At 43.3% G+C, this 19,152-nt stretch overlaps 1 protein-coding gene across 1 annotated transcript in view; it reads left to right on the top strand.

The window, feature by feature from the left end:
- Positions 1–756: 756 nt before the first annotated feature.
- LOC135880139 (fructose-1,6-bisphosphatase isozyme 2) overlaps positions 757–19,152 on the top strand; it is a 31,486-nt gene continuing 13,090 nt past the window's right edge. The window contains exons 1-4 of the mRNA XM_065406287.1: positions 757–929; positions 10,424–10,586; positions 11,526–11,618; positions 18,108–18,248. Coding sequence (XP_065262359.1) covers positions 757–929; positions 10,424–10,586; positions 11,526–11,618; positions 18,108–18,248 — 570 coding nt within the window. The remainder of the gene's footprint in view (positions 930–10,423; positions 10,587–11,525; positions 11,619–18,107; positions 18,249–19,152) is intronic.

The following is a 19,152-nucleotide window of genomic DNA, read 5'->3' on the forward strand; positions in this document are numbered from 1 at the left end:
GAAGCATACCAAAGTGGGACAGCCAGCAAATACCAGGTGCCTCATGGCACTGATCTTTGCTGCCCAGCCCCCCAACATTGTGGGCAAAATTTCCAGATCAAAAACTGAAACTTGGCTATTGACCCCGCAACTAAATTGCCTAGTCTGTGTTGTACTGGAAGAGATCACTAGTGTACCGAATTCAGAGTGCTTAGTGTGATGTGCAGCAGAATCGACTGCATAAGGAACTAGCGTATTAACAACGCTGTTGCATATCTTCTCCATTTGAAATTTGTCAAGAGGTTGTCAAATAAGTGAACTGATTTATCTTTCAGACTGTCAGCTGGAGCAAGATATAATTCTAGTTTCGTCTTTGTTACAGAGCGTTCCCCTACCTATCTGCTGAATGGCACTTAACTGACTTGCTAGCAAGACGTCTGTACTAATAACCTTTCACTGCTCTCCACGCAACAGGAGTAGTATTATGTTTGCAAATCACTAGATTAAATATGTGGAGGAGAAGGGGAGGAGGGTAGTTTTTCAGTAGTTGTCTCTATCCCAAGCTGCGTTTATGCATCCTGGGAGATCTACAGAACAGGCAGACTACACAGCTATTTCAAGCATTTAAATCACATGGGCTCAAGAACATTTTAATAAACCATGTCTAGCACACGAGCCAACAGCCTCTCCTTAAAATACAACAGCTACTGAGGAGAAGCAACGTTGCAGGAAAGCAACTGGTTCTAACTAAAAAGATAACTTTATTTGCCAGCAAAGATGTCAGACAGAAGTCCCTTCGAAACAGATATGTTAACCCTTACCCGATACGTTATGGAAAAGGGACGACGCGTTAAAGGCGCTACAGGGGAGCTGACACAGCTGCTCAACTCAATGCTGACTGCCGTGAAGGCCACCTCCTCTGCAGTCAGAAAGGCAGGCCTTGCCAACATGTGAGTCCTATTTAGACATATGGGGGAAGGGAGGAGGAGGAGAGGGATTTGCCTCCACATGAAGACTGGGGAAAGGGCAAGAGTTTTGTGAATTTTTTCAAAAATTCACCCACTTTAAATTCAATATGCTTCTTTTAAACCATGTAACTGAAGGTATGAATTCTGAGCCCAAAATCTAGCAAAATGATATTGGAAATGATGTACATGCCAGAAGGGGGAGTGTGTGTTTATGGAGAATTTTAAAATTGTTCCTGAAATGTTCCCTGAGACTAGCTGTGGTTCTGCAAAATTTCAGTTTAAAAACAGTCAAATGAAAGCAAAACAAAAACCTAGTGCCATTATTTCCTGTCCTATTCATCTTCTTATCTTTTTTAAATGGTGAAACTGGTGTATTTTTAGTCTTCAAATTTTCTAAGACTTATCACATTTAGATATCTTCTGCTAACGTCCAAACAGATTGTCACAGCTAGCGTCTGAACTGTGGAAAATCAGGGTTTACCTTGGGAATGCTGATGTCCATATCCATTACTACAGTACTAACAATATTATGATTCAGCAGTGCTAAGAGAAGGCCATATACTGTCCTTCTTGTGTGTATCCCACTCCCTCGGGTGTCAAGGTCACCCGAAAGTGGTGTGTGGCCCTATGTGAAAGGCAAACACAACCAGCTCGTCTGGCTTCTGGTCTATTAGAAGATGGGAACTGAGTTTTGCCTTGAAATGGTCTGAAATGAACTGACCTGTTTTTCATGCATTGGCTCAAAATAGACACTGATGCTGGTCCTTCAGTAGCAACGTGTCAGTAGAGGCTGGGGGCAGGAAGAGAAATCTAATAAAACTGTATACTTTAAATATATTCTTGTATATGTGTATGGTGTGTATGCTTAATTCCGAGGTTTAGTGATGTGGCTATACATGTATAATGACGGCAGAATACTCCATTAAGCAGTTTATTCCTATATACTCTATGGCAGAGGAATCTCTAGTACTTTGCATTTCTACAGCATCCTCATTCAAGAATCTTTATGTCCTTTGCAAACTATGAATTAACATCACAGCACCATGTGAGCAAGGTATCATTATCCCCATTTTACAGATGGGAAATATAATTCATAGAGCAGTTAGGTGCTTTGCCCAAGGTCTCACAGTGAGTCAGTGGCAGACCCAGAAATAGATCCTTGACTCTCATAGAATATCAGTGTTGGAAGGGACCTCAGGAGGTCATCTAGTCCAACCCCCTGCTTAAAGCAGGACCAATCCCCAACTAAATCATTCAGCCAGGGCTTTGTCAAGCCTGACCGTAAAAACCTCCAAGGAAGGAGATTCCACCACCTCCCTAGGTAACCCAGTCCAGTGCTTCACCACCCTACTAGTGAAAACGTTTTTTCTAATATCCAACCTAAACCTCCCCCACTGCAACTTGAGACCATTACTCCTTGTTCTGTCTGCTACCACTAAGAACAGACTAGATCCATCCTCTTTGGAACCCCCTTTCAGGTAGTTTAAAGCAGCTATCAAATCCCCCCTCATTCTTCTCTTCTGCAGACTAAACAATCCCAGTTCCCTCAGCCTCTCCTCATAAGACATGTGCTCCAGCCCCCTAATAATTTTTGTTGCCCTCTGCTGGACTCTTTCCAATTTTTCCACATCCTCCTTGTAGTGGGGGGCCCAAAACTGGACAGTACTCCAGATGAGGCCTCACCAATGTCAAATAGAGGGGAATGATCACATCCCTCAATCTGCTGGCAATGCCCCTACTTATACAGCCCAAAATGCCATTAGCCTTCTTGGCAACAACTGTCGACTCATATCCAGCTTCTCGTCCACTGTGACCCCTAGATCCTTCTCTGCAGAACTGCTGCCTAGCCATTCGGTACCTAGTCTGTAGCAGTGCATGGGATTCTTCCATCCTACGTGCAGGACTCTGCACTTGTCCTTATTGAACCTCTCCTGTGCTGTAACCACTAGACCATTTCCCCCCCCCCCCCCAATCTTTTGTTGATATTAACTGAAGCCAAACTGTTTTCACTGACATGACAAAGGAAAAGTTGCATTCTGAACTTTTGTGGTATTCCAATTTTTAAAACCCTAAAATACATAGTAAATAATAATATATATATAAGAAACAGAATTTATTCTTAACCTAAAAGAGACATGACTAATGTTTCAACATTACAATTCCTCCCTCAAAACTGAAGCATCTATTATATTGAGGAAGAAAGGCCTCTCTTTGAAAAAACAAAAGTTTCAGGAAATAATCCAACAATCATACATCCCACTGATCTCATCAGTCATGTCATACAACCAACCATGAGCTTTAGGAAATTTCAATGACCAATTGTAAAATCAATCACTAGGATTGACATCCGTTTATATTTTCAATGCTATCTTCACATGAAAAAGGGCTAGAAATTTTTTTTTTTTTTAAATGACAAATGAAGTTAAATAGGCCTGCCATTTCTAATTCTCCCAAATAAGAGGGTATGGCGTGGCTTCTTTAATATTTAAAAAGTTAACACCGACTTTTTGAAAGTTTTCTATTCACCAACAAAAGGAGAAGATTTTGAAAGACACAGAGGGCAGTTAGGAGGCAAATTCCATTTGTTTCTTTGAAAATAAAATACTTCTACATTACATATGTGAAATCTGAGCAGATTATCTTGGAGTGGATACATAGCTGAAGTCATTTGTTGGGCTCTGCAACTAATTGTGGGCTTACTGAGCTGCACTCTCTTTATATCAACTAAATAAGTCATCTGTATGTCATACATAATCATTTAATAAAACCACATACTGTGAATAATAGCATGTTGTAGCATGCCCCAACAATCTTAATAGTGAAATGTCACTATGAAAGACTTAAAAATACCCTATTTAGAAATCACTGTACTTATATTTCATGGGTCATTATTTCCCTTCCCTCAGCTGGGGAGTCTCCAACTTTTTCCAACAGAGAGAGCTGCTGCGAGTGACAAAGTGCTTTAGAGCGATAGCTGTGGTAACGTACGTAAGCAAAGAGTGAAGCAATCAGATAGGGAACTCTGCTTATTAGCTTTAGTGTCTGGCCATCTGTTGGCAAACACATGAAAACATGACCTTTGTTTCACAAGAATTTATCTGCTCCAACCCCTTGTTCTCTGACTAATGTCAGTCCTTTGTAAAGTCTGAATATTTCCAGGTGCAGCAGGAAGTCGCACTATGGATTCTGTTGGTGGCAATCTTCCCTCCAACTGAGAGCTCAACTAATTCCACAGAAATCCTCAGCATGGCACTAACAATGCATTGTGATATCATAGGCCTGGTCTACACTATGACTTTAATTCGGATTTAGCAGCGTTAAATCGAATTAACCCTGCACCCGTCCACACAACGAAGCCATTTATTTCGAAATAAAGGGCTCTTAAAATCGATTTCTGTACTCCTCCCCGACGAGCGGAGTAGCGCCAAAATCGATATTGTCATTTCGAATTAGGGTTAGTGTGGCCGCAATTCGATGGTATTGGCCTCCGGGAGCTGTCCCACAGTGCACCATTGTGACCACTCTGGACAGCAATCTGAACTCGGATGCACTGGCCAGGTAGACAGGAAAAGCCCCGCGAACATTTGAATTTCATTTCCTGTTTGCCCAGCGTGGAGAGCACAGGTGACCACAGATAGCTCAGCTCATCAGCACAGGTAACCATGCAGGCCGATAATCGAAAAAGAGCACCAGCATGGACCGTATGGGAGGTACTGGATCTGATCGCTATATGGGGAGAGGATTCAGTGCTAGCAGAACTTCGTTCGAAAAGACGAAATGACAAAACTTTTGAAAAAAAAATCTCCAAGGGCATGATGGAGAGAGGCCACAATAGGGACTCAGATCAGTGCCGCATGAAAGTCAAGGAGCTCAGACAAGCCTATCAAAAAACAAAGGAGGCAAACGGTCGCTCCGGGTTAGAGCCGCGGACATGCCGCTTCTACGCCGAGCTGCATGCAGTTATAGGGGGGGCCGCCACCACTACCCCACCTCTGACCGTGGATTCCGAGGCGGTGATAATCTCATCAGCTACACCTGAGGATTCTGCGGACGGGGAAGAGGAGGAGGAGGAGGAGGAGCAGCTTGCGGAGAGCACCCAGCACTCCGTTCTCCAACAGCCAGGATCTTTTTCTCAGCCTGACTGAAGTACCCTCCCAAGCCAGTACCCAAGACCATGACCCCATGGAAGGGACCTCAGGTGAGTTTACCTTTTAAAATATAAAACATGGTTTAAAAGCAAGCGTTTTTTAATTATTACTTTGCCCTGAGGACTTGGGATGCATTCGCGGCCAGTACAGCTACTGGAAAAGTCTGTTAACGTGTCTGGGGATGGAGCGGAAATCCTCCAGGGACATCTCCATGAAGCTCTCCTGGAGGTACTCCAAAAGCCTTGCCACAAGGTTTCTGGGCAGTGCAGCCTTATTCCGTCCTCCATGGTAGGACACTTGACCACGCCATGCTTGCAGCAAGTAATCTGGTATCATTGCCTGACAAAGCCTGGCAGCGTATGGTCCTGGTGTTTGCTGGCATTCAAGCAACATCCGTTCTTTATCTCGCTGTGTAATCCTCAGGAGAGTGATATCGCTCATGGTAACCTGGTTGAAATACGGGAATTTAATTAAGGGGACAGAGGTGGCCGTTCCTACTGGGCTGTTTGCCTGTGGCTGAAAAGAAATCCTTCCCTGCAGTTAGCCAAGCGCAGGGAGGGGGGGAATTGGCCCTGAGCTTTTCGCGTTTGGCTAGCAGGGATCTTCCCTGTTACCAGCCACGTGGTGGGGGGAGGGGTACAGTGATCATCCCAGATAATTCATGGCGGGAGCGGGGGGAGGGGGGGTTAGTTTGGTTTCTGCAGGGATCTTCCCTGATACCAGCCACGCGGTGTGGGGAGGGATAAAGCGATCATCCCAGAGAATTGGATTCGGGGGTTTAGTTTGTTTTCTGCTGCTGAAGGTTAACAGGAAAACCGCAGCAGTCAACGGGCTTTGCTTGGTATGTGGGAAAGGAGGGCGCAGAAGCCGAAAGACAATGACTTACCATGGCCGCATGCAAGCTGAATTCTGTTGCCCGGACCTGCGTCTGTGATCTCTAACACCAAAGCCACAGGCACTCAATATTAAGATGGAAAATGCGACCTTGTACTGAAATCACATGTGCTATGTAATGTGAATAGTGTTGTTCATCATGAAAGAGTATAAGCATTGTTCTGTAAAATGTATCATTTTAAAAACTTCTCTCCTTTTTTTCCAACCCTCCCTCCAGCAGCTGCAAATTTTTCAAGCCTCCCTCCTCCGTCCCGAAGGCTATCTCAGATAAGGCGGAGGAGAAAGAAGACGCGAGACGAGATGTTCACGGAAATAATGGAATGCACCCGCAATGAAAGAGCTCATTTGAATGAGTGGAAGGACACGGTATCTAAATTTAGGAAAGATGCCAGTGAACGTGAGGTCATGAGGGATGCTCGAGATGAGAGGTGGCAGGCTGCAACGCTGGGGCTGCTGCGTGATCAAACGGACATGCTCCGGCGTCTGGTGGAGCTTCAGGAATGGCAGCAGAATAACAGACTGCCGCTGCAGCCACTGTATAACCTCCCTCCCCCCTCACCATGTTCCATATCCTCCTCACCCAGATGTGTAAGAACGCGGGGGGGGAGGCTCCGTGCACCCTCCCACTCCACCCCAGTGGACAGCCCAACCAAAAGGCTGTCATTATATTGAATTTTTTCAGTGGCCTTTTACTTCCCTCCTATCCTCTTCCCAAACCTCACCCAGATTACCTTGTCGGTTCTCTCTCCATGTTTATAATCAATTAATAAAGAATACATGATTTTTAAACGATAGTGACTTTATTTCCTTTGAAAGCAAGCTGGGGGAAGGGGGAGGGTGGGTTCCTTACAGAGAATGACTCAATAAAGGGGGCGGGTTTTCATGAAGGAGAAACAAACAGAAATTTCACACTGTAGCCTGGCCAGTCATGAAACTGGTTTTCAAAGCTTCTCTGATGTACAGCGCTTCCTGGTGTGCTCTTCTAATCGCCCTGGTGTCTGGCTGCGCGTAATCAGCAGCCAGGCGATTTGCCTCAGCCTCCCATCCCGCCATAAAGGTCTCCCCCTTACTTTCACAGAGATTGTGCAGCACACAGCAAGCAGAAATAACAATGGGGATATTGGTTTGGCTGTGGTCTGAGCGAGTCAGTAACGATCGCCAGCGACCTTTTAAACGGCCAAATGCACATTCTACCACCATTCTGCACTTGCTCAGCCTGTAGTTGAACAGCTCCTGACTCCTGTCCAGGCTGCCTGTGTATGGCTTCATGAGCCATGGCATTAAGGGGTAGGCTGGGTCCCCAAGAATAGCTATTGGCATTTCAACATCCCCAACGGTCATTTTCTGGTCCGGGAAGTAAGTCCCTTGCTGCAGCCGTTTAAACAGATTACTGTTCCTGAAGACGCGAGCGTCATGAACCCTTCCCGGCCAGCCCACGTTGATGTTGGTGAAACGTCCCTTGTGATCCACAAGTGCTTGCAGCATCATTGAAAAGTACCCCTTGCGGTTTATGTACTGGGTACCCTGGTGCTCCGGTGCCAAGATAGGGATATGGGTTCCATCTATCGCCCCACCACAGTTAGGGAATCCCACTGCAGCAAAGCCATCCACTATGACCTGCACATTTCCCAGAGTCACTACCTTTCGTAGCAGCAGCTCAGTGATTGCTTTGGCTACTTGCATCACAGCAGCCCCCACAGTAGATTTGCCCACTCCAAATTGATTCCCGACTGACCGGTAGCTGTCTGGCGTTGCAAGCTTCCACAGGGCTATCGCCACTCGCTTCTCAACTGTGAGGGCTGCTCTCATCTTGGTATTCTGGCGCTTTAGGGCAGGGGAAAGCAAGTCACAAAGTTCCAAGAAAGTGCCCTTATGCATGCGAAAGTTTCGCAGCCACTGGGAATCGTCCCACACCTGCAACACTATGCGGTCCCACCAGTCTGTGCTTGTTTCCCGTGCCCAGAATCGGCGTTCCACGGCTATAACCTGCCCCATTAACAGCATTATCTCCAAAGCACCGGGTCCCGCGGTTTGATAGAATTCCATGTCCATATCCTCATCACTCTCGCCGCCGCGCTGCCGTAGCCTACTCCTCGCCGCCTGGTTTTGCAGGTTCTGGTTCAGCATAAACTGCACGATAACGCGCGAGGTGTTTACAATGTTCATGACTGCTGTCTTGAGCTGAGCGGGCTCCATGCTTGCCGTGGTATGGCGTCTGCACTGTTCACCCAGGAAAAAGGCGCAAAACGGTTGTCTGCCATTGCTTCCCTGGAGAGGGGGGAGGACATACCCAGAACCACCCGCGACAATGTTTTTGGCCCCATCAGGCATTGGGATCTCAACCCAGAATTCCAATGGGCGGAGGAGACTGCGGGAACTATGGGATAGCTATGGGATAGCTACCCACAGTGCAATGCTCCAGAAATCGACGCTAGCCCCGGTACATGGACGCACACCACCGAATTAATGTGCTTAGTGTGGCCACATACATTCGACTTTATACAATCTGTTTCCAAAATTTGAATTATATAAATTCGGATTAATCCCGTAGTGTAGACATACCCATAGCTTCCAATCCTATGCTGTGAGCTCAGGGGCTGTGCTCCTTCCCCCTATCCTGTTATAGCTGCAGTTCCATTGCCAGGTGTCGCTGCTGTGCAATGGCAGATGCCCAGTGTGGCTCTAGTACACTCCTTGAGGGCATCAGTGCAAGGAAAAAAACCCATCAGGGAGAAAGTGATGGACTCTGGGGCAGTGGAGGTGACAGCAGCAGGCCCCCATATTCTTGGGGGAAAAGAAAAGGCGTCAAAGGAGACACAAGGAAGGACATAGAGTTGATGGAATCACTTCCCATCCCAATACTCTATACATTAAAACAGCTGCTCCATTCCATCTCGGGGTGGATGCATTTCTGTGATGAGTGAAATAATCCGTGTGTGTGTCTCCCTCTCCCCCCCCCCCCATCCCCCTCCGAGCCCCAGATGTAATTTCCACAGCAACCACTGAAGCCATCACAAACATTATTGTGGTAGCAAAAGAAGCAGCAAGAACAGAAGGATATTTAACAACAAAACTCCTGTCTTCAAGCAAATTTCCCTAAAAACAAGGGGAAATAAATTTTGAAAATTGTCAAACTGTAAGTTTTCCATGAGGAATCAACAACTCTTTCTGAAGTGCAGTCACTGATTGACTGCAAAATGGAGCCATCTGGTGGTACATAGGGGTCACTACATGAAGTAGAAGCACTTGCATGTGGAAAACATTAGTAAGGCATATTACCAAATGGATTAATTTGTGTGCCATTTGGGATCTCTTTAAAATTATGGCTAGGATCTGATATAAAATTTGACATTAAGCCTACTTCTGTTTTCTATAAAGGAAGTCTAAACCAACTGCAACATGCGCTCATTCTGATTTTAAAAAGCAAAGTATGCAGCACATTTGGTCAAACCCTACTGACTTCAGCGATGGGAGCAAGATCAAATCACTTGGATGGCAAGTGAAGAATTCTTAATAAATATTCTGGGCTTGATGCCGTATTCTTTGCACATCCTGGTTACTGTCATCAGCTTTGCGTGCACAAGGAATATAACCATGTATCTTCCTGTGGGAAGCTATAACAGTGTGCCCTGCAGTCTTGCTTATGTTTAAGGTCCATGGTCAACAGTGAGGCTCCCCAGACAAACATAGTTTAAGAATAAGTGACCAGAATTTTTGAGAGTGACTAGTGATTTTAGGCATCTTTTAGGGGGAGGGGCCCTACTTAAGGCACCTTAAGGTGGCAAGCTGGGCACCCAAAAACTGAGTAACCCCAAGAACACTACTTAATTTTGAAAATCTTGGTCAGTACTGTATTTAAAAAACAACACTGATCATGCTGTCCTGAGGGAGTTGGAGAGGGAGAGAAAGAGAGAGGGGGAGCACAGTTCCCCCAACAAGGGCTCCAACAGGGAAAAACACTTTTTTTTTTAAAAGTTTTAAAAATCTGAGAAAACAGTCCATTTAAGGACTAACCACCTGCCCCTTTATAAAAACAAAGTATTTGCTTTATAGGAGAGCAATAAAATGTTTGAGGATAGAGGAGGGCCATTCTGGTGCCTGGGGTATTCCTCAGAGGTCAGTCAGTTAAGGTCACTTTATAGTGGCTGAACTGCCATGAAGAGATCACAGCCCAGAACTGAAGCCACAATCTTTCCCTCCCTTGGGCAGATTTTCATTTACCACCAGGAATGGATATCTACAGAGATATTGTAAAGACTTGGTGTATGTGGGAGGTGTGGAGGGTGAGAGATTGGCAGGGAAAAGCCACGGTCACCACTTTTCCGAAGTCTTAATGTTCATGAACATTATGTTCCTGTCAAAATTCAGGCCTGTCTTGTTGCTTTGAGGTTTCTTAGTGTTTTCACTGCCATGTACACATCCTCCTTTCTTTAGGTATGGAATAGCAGGAACTGTGAACGTGACTGGTGATGAAGTGAAGAAGCTGGATGTGCTATCCAATTCTCTGGTTATTAACATGCTACAGTCCTCCTATGGCACCTGTGTCCTAGTCTCAGAGGAGAATAAAGATGCCATTATCACTCCACAAGACAAGAGGGTCTGTATATATGTCTGTGTTCTCTCATTTAGCAGCAGGTGGTGCTGTTATTCCAAGTATTGAAAAAGAGGTTAGGGACTATATTACCTGTAAGAAAGCAAAAAGGCACAAGTTCCTAAGCAATAGCAGAGAATCTGCATATATTATTCTACTGCTTAAATGATTAGTTACAGTGGGCGAGCGGTTTTCAATAAATAAGGAAGTCCTTGCAAAGGATTCATAATTAAAACTGGGGGAATAATTATTTGTGAGCATGTTAGTGAAACTGGGATCCCAATTGAATCCTACCATGTTTGGACCCCTTTTTGAACATTGGTGTGACCTGTTTTTGTTTGCATGAATATTTAGCCAGGACTATAAGGAGTAAAGTGCTACTCAGTTTGAGCAAGGCTGGCAGAACTGGGCTCTAAATTAACTATCCTAAGAGAACAAATGGCTACTTCTGGGATTTCCAGATGTATGGCAATCATCTTCGATTATGATACCCCTCCATTAATTTAACATGAAGTCCCAAGAAAACACTAATTCACAGTTCAGGATTTCGATTAGCACTCCACCAAAAGCCAGCCATCCCTGCCTCCCTACCCTCAAGCCTCGCTTCATAAATCCATTCATTCAGCTCACAATACAATTTAAACAAAATTTGTTCAATAAACCAAGACAAAAACTGGAACAAAACCACTCAGTTCCTTTGCTTTCACACTATGCCCTTTCCTCACCCCTGATCTTTTGTGTAGTTACATTGTCAGCTGTTTGGGCAAGCCCCTTCTCTCTCTGCATTTTGGTGATGTGCTACACAGACTACAACCGTATTCGGTCTGGATTTGTCAAGGGCATTTGGTTATCTAACTGTTGTAAGAAAAAGATGGTGTTTACCAAACAAAGGAAAAAGATACAGCAAGTCAGCATATTTAATACTCCTCTTCTCTCTCCTTTTAGGGTAAATATGTGGTGTGCTTTGATCCACTAGATGGTTCTTCCAATATAGATTGCTTGGCATCAATAGGAACGATATTTGCTATCTACAAGAAGGTACGTTGATGAACAAAACATTTCCTATATATCAGCTCACTTCACTTTCTTTTCCACTCTCTTTTAAATAAAAAAAGAGCTTTAAAGAGACAGTGATATAGATATACAATGAATATATATTTATATCAAATAATGGGCTGAATTTTTAGGAAGAAGCACACTTAATTGTCCACGTGAAATTCTTGGGCCACAGCACTTCCTTCTGTATCACACAGAGTAATTAAAACAAAAGTGGCTTCTAATTATAAGGCAACTGGTTAGCTACATCAATCCTATTTACTCACTCCAGTGAGTGCTGGGGGTGGCACCCCACCCCCCCACCCCAGAGATGGGCCAGAGCTCCAGTGTCAAGGTGCAGAACCAAACTTACTTAAGGTTCAGGAATGTTCAGGTCTGGAATATGGGTTCCTGTCCATCTCTACAACTCACAATGTTTGTTTGCCCACTAGGGAGCTACATAGAGTGCCAGGTTTCAGAGTGGTAGCAGTGTTAGTCTGTATCAGCAAAAACAACGAGGAATCCTTGTGGCACCTTAGAGACTAACAAATTTATTTGGACATAAGCTTTCATGGGCTAAAACCCACTTCATCAGATGCATGGAGTGAAAAATACAGTAGGCAGGTATATATATTACAGCACATGAAAAGATGGGAGGTCAGTGCTAACGAGGCCAATTCAATCAGCGGGGATGTCGCCCATTCCCAACAGTTGACAAGAACGTCTGAGTATCAACAGAGTGGAAGCCATTTAACCACCAGCATTTGCCAACAGTTAGAATGATGTCAGTTCTAACAATTTTACTGCAAGTCTTGCAATATTTGTTGCTTTTATGAAAGCCCTAGGTCACAGAATCATATGATGACACGAGACACTCAGTTCTCTTTCTTTTTTAAGGTTACAGCTCTCATGTTTGCAAAGAAATGCTTAAAAACATGAATCCTAAAGGCTCAGAAAACAGAAGGCAAGATGCCATGATTACCTCCTACACTTAGAACAGGAAATTACTATGTGGTGTCCTCTTGCTTCCCCTTGAATCTCCTTTCACCAGCAGGAATATTATTTCCAAAACTCACAAAGCTTTAAGGAAGCAAAGCCGAGATAGGTGGACGGACCATCTGGCTTAAGTCAAAAGATCAGGTGCCTTTAAAACTGACTTCCAGGGCCTTAGCTGTCAGATCCTGTTGAGATGTTGTGTAGGTTAAGCAGTGTGTTTGTTAAGAGATGATAACTGATGCTGTTGTAATATGTGAACTCCTGGGAGTGTGGTGGCTTAACCCACTTTTTAGCATAACTGAAAATTATTATTTTTGGGGAAACATAGCAGCCTAATTAATCTCTTCTCCCCCCCCGCCCCTACACACACACACACACACACAGAGCCTGCATGAGTCTACATCCCACAGCTGTCCTGTGACATTCCACTGCCTTTTTTGTAATATTGTCAAGATCTCCAGACAAGTTCCCTCACTATCCATCAGTTTAACAGTGCATATCATTTCCCCCCGGTACATGAGAAGTAAGGAGAGGGGGAAAGGGCAACAGATGCTAATTATTGATCTTTACTAAGAGAGGCATAGTTTAGTGGTCTGAACGCAAGATTGGGAACCAGGATTCTTCAAGATCTAATCCCATAGTGAACCCCCTCTCCTGGGCTTTGGGCAAGTCACTTATGACAAAAATTTCAAACTCAGTTTGTATAGTGTATTCTGAAAGAGACATTAAAATCTCATGGAACTGATTTCATCTACCTTGCAACAATGAAGTGCTGAACTGATTTTTCCAAAGTTTAAACCTTTGATTCTATGAAGTCAGATATTTTGAAGCCTATGCTAAGACATCCCCTATACCATAGCCAAAATATTGTTGAAGGAAAATACTCAAAGGTTGTTATCAGGCTTCTGCTGTCTGTCTGTTTTAATTCACTGGTTCACTTTTTATTATACTTCACTAGGGCAGAACTATTCCACAGACTTAAAAAGCCAATAAAATAACCTCATCGTTTCCAGCGTTTTATTTTTACCTTTGAACAGATCTGCATTTCTTTGTGGAAGTTTGTTTGACTCTGAACTTTCTTTCCCCCTTTGGTTGTTCAGAGCACAGACATGAACAATAGTTGAAAAACAAGCTGAATTCTGGCCAGCGTCCATTTCCCTAGGGAGAAGTTCCTTTGCTTTCTCAGAATAGCCCATCATTGTTTAGTTTCTCACCCAGGAATATTAAGGGTGCGGGGGAGAGGAAGCATTTGTTAGTGATGAGTCTGCAACAATCATCTCAGATAAATATACTGTATTTGAAAACAGTCTTCCATACAAGATTTATTTACATTTGCTTTACATAAACACCAGGGTCTAATAAGGTCTGAATGAGAAGCCTCTTTTTTTGGGTCAAACACACACACACAAATCTGGCCATTTTTAGTGTGGGGGGGAGGGGGAGAGTACAGAAAAGTTAGGCATTCATAATATTGTTTGCAATCTGCACATAAGTGTATTTTTTAGATTTAATTTTGCAAGTAAGTAGTCTATAATGGACAATTATTGCTTTGATGTTGAGATGTGTGCACGCCATAGGCATACAATTTTAGAACAGAAGGTTTTAAGGTATAAAAGCATAAAAAACATGCTGTTCATGGCAAGCTAGCTGCTTTTGAAAAAGATTCTTTAGGAGAGAGTTAGCAGCATATAGTCAGTATTAAGGATCTAAAATGTGCACTCTTATTAATTTGCATTCATTATGTACACTGTAACCTTTCTGAATGAGCTGCTCTGCACTGAATCATAATTAGTTATACCATACCAAATGGGGTAAATAATTCTTTATCATGGGTCCATAATATGTGACTACATGTGAATGCATTCATAGGAAATTACAACATACACGATGTCTTAGGTCCTCAGGAACCATTAAGGTGCTGTGTCTCGGTATTGAGAATAATATGCCATGTAGCTAATTCTGTCTGTTCTTATTTAAGAAGAATCCACCTCCCAAAAAAACCCCATAACCCACCACCACACAAACAATTAAGGGGATTTAATTTCTTTCTGTAAATAGTTGCCATCTTGCTACATATTGTTAAACAGTTGCTATATTTCACCAGTGTAGAACTGGTTAGAAAATGGGGCAGTGCGGGGAATGGCAAAAAAAAATCAAAAACTGAAGATTTTCAGCCAAATTCCAAGTTTTCGGTCAAAAACTTTTAGCTGAAAACCAAAAATTTTGATTAGAAAATACTGCCCTGGTTCTCGTGAGAGTTGTCGTTTGAGTGCTTCATGCCTCCTTTCTTTGCTATTGGTTGGGCTCCCTGGATAAACTACATCGCCTCTGATGCACAGTGGTCTCCCCTCTTGTTCAGCCACCACAGTGCATCATAGGGCACAAGCTTTTCAGGTTTGGGGAGCTTTGTTTTTCAACAAAGTCCAAAATCTCCATAGAAAGCAGACGCACTATCCTGGAATGTATCAGAGGGGTAGCCGTGTTAGTCTGAATCTGTAAAAAGCAACAGAGGGTCCTGTGGCACCTTTAAGACTAACAGAAGTATTGGGAGCATAAGCTTTCGTGGGTAAGAACCTCACTTCTTCAGATGCAAGTCTGAAGTCTTGCATCTGAAGAAGTGAGGTTCTTACCCACGAAAGCTTATGCTCCCAATACTTCTGTTAGTCTTAAAGGTGCCACAGGACCCTCTGTTGCTCTATCCTGGAATGTCCCTTCAGTAAGACCTGGTGTTGAGGCACTTCTGCCTCAGTTTCCCAAAAATGATCTTCGGTCTACTCCTACTGTAGAAGCAGGTTGGCCTTCCAGCCAACCCACTATAAAGCATTCAATTCCTTCCAGGCTAACAGAGTCCCTAAGTCCAAGTCCAAAAATAACATCAAAACAAAAGAGTCTTCAGCTCCTCTGGGCCTTCAGCCTCCTTCCTTACTGGCAGGCTCCCAGTGGCAACTGCCTATCTCACTACTTAACTGCCTGCTCTTGGGCCCCAATCAACCCAGTCGTCCAGGTCAGATCTATCCTCCTACCAAGACCCTCTGGCAGACTGTAGCCCTCAGCCAGTTTCATAGATTTCAAGGCCAGAAGGGACCACTGTGATCATCTAGTCTGACCTCTGGCATAACATAGGCCATAGAACTTCCCTAAAATGAGTTGTACAGCAGATCTTTTAGGAAAAACATCCAATCTTGATCTAAAAATTGTCAGTGATGGAGAATCCACCATGACCCTCAGTAAATTGTCCAAGTGCTTAATTAGTCTCACCATTAAAAATTTGCACCTTATTTCCAGTCTGAATTTGTCTAACTTCAACTTCCAGCCATTGGAGCATGTAATTCCTTTCTCTGGGAGACTGAAGAGCCCATTAACAGATATTTGTTCTCCATGTAGATACTTATAGACTGTGATCAAGTCACCCCTTACCCTTCTCTTTGTTAAAATAAATAGATTGAGCTCAAGTCCATCACTGTAAGGCATGCTTTCTAATCCTTTAATCATTCTTTGGCTCTTCCTAGCTTAAGCTCAGCTCCTTCCCCCACATCTGGCTAGCCACAGGAGACACCCCCCACCACCCGCACTTTTCCTCAGCTGGTCTAGCCATCCATCCATCCTGCTTCCCCCTCTCCATGGACTTCTGGCAGCCTTCCTCAGGGAACTCACTCCCTACTTCCTCTTCCTCCTTTTAAGTCTCACACCCTGCACAGATAGGGCTGGGCTAACTGGCTGGGCTAACTGGCCCTTAAAGGGACAGGTGGCCCTGTTACAGTCAAAACCCCTATTTTCCATTGAAAAACAATTTTAATAGTAAAATTTTGACCAACCCTAGCTAGGGCGAAATCCTTAAGTTGTTATTCAGTTTCTACTCAAACTAATGAAATCCAATTCCAATCCATGGGAGTTTGTTTGCGTGAGTCAGAAATGAGTAAAAGCTAAACAGGGACCTCAGGACTGTGACTAAAGGTCTCATTCAAGTTCCTACTAAACAGGTGTCATCACAAAAAAGCCACCACAATTGACAAACTTTTTTGGCAAACAGGCCAAAAATCAAGGGTGAAATCCTGGCCCCAGTGAAGTCAATGGCACTATTTCACCCTGAATGAGCATAGAGAATAACAATTCTCAGAATTTATCACAGAGTCAGAAAAGGTAGATGTCAGAGACTGGGGGGAAATTATTATATCAGCTACTCTGCCTTCCTGCCATAATACTGGTGTGTCCTACTAAAGTATAGCTTGTAATGTTTTGTCCAGTGTACTTTTAAATCTCCCAAGCAATGGGGCCTCCATCACTTCCCTAGGAAGACTAATCCAAAGTCTAATACGTCTATTAAGAAGTTTTTCTAGCGTTTAGTGCACATTTTCCCTTTAATAATTTAATACAATTACTGCTTTTGTATCCATTTGAACACCCTTCAAAACATTCATAGACTTATGTCCCTACCTCTGTCATTTCCTAGCCAAGCTGTAAATATTTCTCTCTTTCAGTCTTTTCTCTTAAGTCAGGCCCTCCAGCCCCGATAACTTTTGTTGCTTTTCTCTGAACTCCCTCTAGTCTGTAAATATATTTGTCAATGTGGTACCTAGAGATAAATGCAATTTTATGTACAGTCTTACAGAGAAGGACTATGTCAAACACCCCCTCTCTTCTCCATGATATGACGTTTCTGTGAATACAGCCCAAAATTCTACTGGTCTATCTTGCTGTCACATGGCATAATGAATTCATGCTAATTTGTTGTTCCCTATCACCCTTAGGTCTTTTTCAGCATTATGGCTTCTCAAGTTTCTCCTTTTCATTGAATAAGAACATTTGAATAGTCATTGCCCAGCTTGATATATCATCTTGCATTTTTTTCTGCTCTCTCTTTAGGTCCTTTTGAATTATGTCTCTGTCCTCATGGACATTTGCAGTTCCTGCCAGTTTAATACCATCTATGAATTTAACTCACATGTTGCTTACAGATCTCTAAAGAAGATATTACTCTAAAGAAGAGTAAATAGTACCCTGTACATAGGGTGCTTAATATTAATGTTTGTAAAAACAGTAAAGCATTTTATATGGCTTGAATAGGAACGCTCACATTGTTATTTATATAATGCCGTAAATGTGTATGGTGGTTTATAAATAAGTCCTAGAGGACTGAAAACTGATTTAAAAACCACAGCAAGCAAAACCAATGATAAACAACAAAGCTTGCTGTTGTGGAGAGGTGCGTACTAGGGAAATTGGCAACTGCTTCCAGGAGCTGCATGGAACTTGGGAGCCTACCTTAGCCCCAGGCCCCTCCTGTGTCACCGACTCGACTTTTAATGGCCCAGTTGGTGGTGCTGACCGGAGCCACCAGGGTCCCTTTTTGACTGGGCGTTCTGGTCGAAAACCGGACACCTGGCAACCCTAGAGGATATTAGTTATTTTAACAGTTTTTCATTTAAATTTGAGTTCTGCTTTTATTGTTTTCCATTAAGATCTCAACCTTCAATATTGTGATAATTCTTTCCTCAGACAACAGAAGATGAGCCTTCTGAAAAGGATGCCTTGCAGCCAGGACGAAATATTGTTGCAGCAGGCTATGCCTTGTATGGCAGTGCTACGCTGGTGGCTCTTTCTACCGGGCAAGGAGTAGACTGCTTCATGCTAGATCCGGTATATACAAGATGTTAATTACGATATACATTCTTTTTGCCTTTTAGTATTTCATATGCTAGGCTTTACTTATTTTCTCATTCCAATCTGGTCTAGAGAATATTATTTGTGGCATTCTCCCTTTTGACCAGGTCCTGTTTTAATCCATCCTTGTCCTACTGGTACTTGGTAATACAAAACCACATTGGCTGCAGTACTGCAGTCCCATTCATGGAAGGGAAGAAATTGAGACCTTGCCCCTGTGCATTCATCTTAAGACTACATCACAGCCCTATACTGGGAAATGTTTAAGAAAACTCATCAGTGCCTTTGCCCCCAATTAAGGGCCTCAGTTTAGCTTTTAATTCAGCAAATGCAAATATTAATTATGGGTATAATTCATACACACTTATACCCCTAACTTCCTGACTGCATCTGTAGGTTAGGTAGCTTTATTTTAAGTGCTTTGACTTGCATACTCAAATATTGCAAATAAAAAAAATGTGCCCATAAAACTGCAGACTGCTTCTCAAAATCAGACACCAGAAGCCCAGACAGCATTGTCCAGGGAGCTTGAGAAGGAGAAAGGAGATGGCTCATTTGGAAAGTCAGCACAAGATAGGTAACAATATAAAGGTTTTATTTAATCAATGGGTGAAATATTGACTCCATGATCTTAGTGCATTGACTTCAGTGAAGGCCAATATACCTAAGCTCTAAAAGTAATTTACTGAAGAGATTATACCAAGCAGACAGACTGGGGACAGAATTGATGTGAGTGCTGAGGGAGGACACTGAATTAATTAATTAGCATTTTCAGGTTTGGGGAGAAGCTGGAAGGTCTGAATCATTAGGCAGATCTCATGCAGCAGTGGCCAAGGTCAGCCTACTCAATATATTTGGGATGTTAGCAACACTCTCATTG

Source organism: Emys orbicularis, chromosome 6 (assembly GCF_028017835.1).
Source record: "Emys orbicularis isolate rEmyOrb1 chromosome 6, rEmyOrb1.hap1, whole genome shotgun sequence".
NCBI classification, from domain to species: Eukaryota; Metazoa; Chordata; order Testudines; family Emydidae; genus Emys; species Emys orbicularis.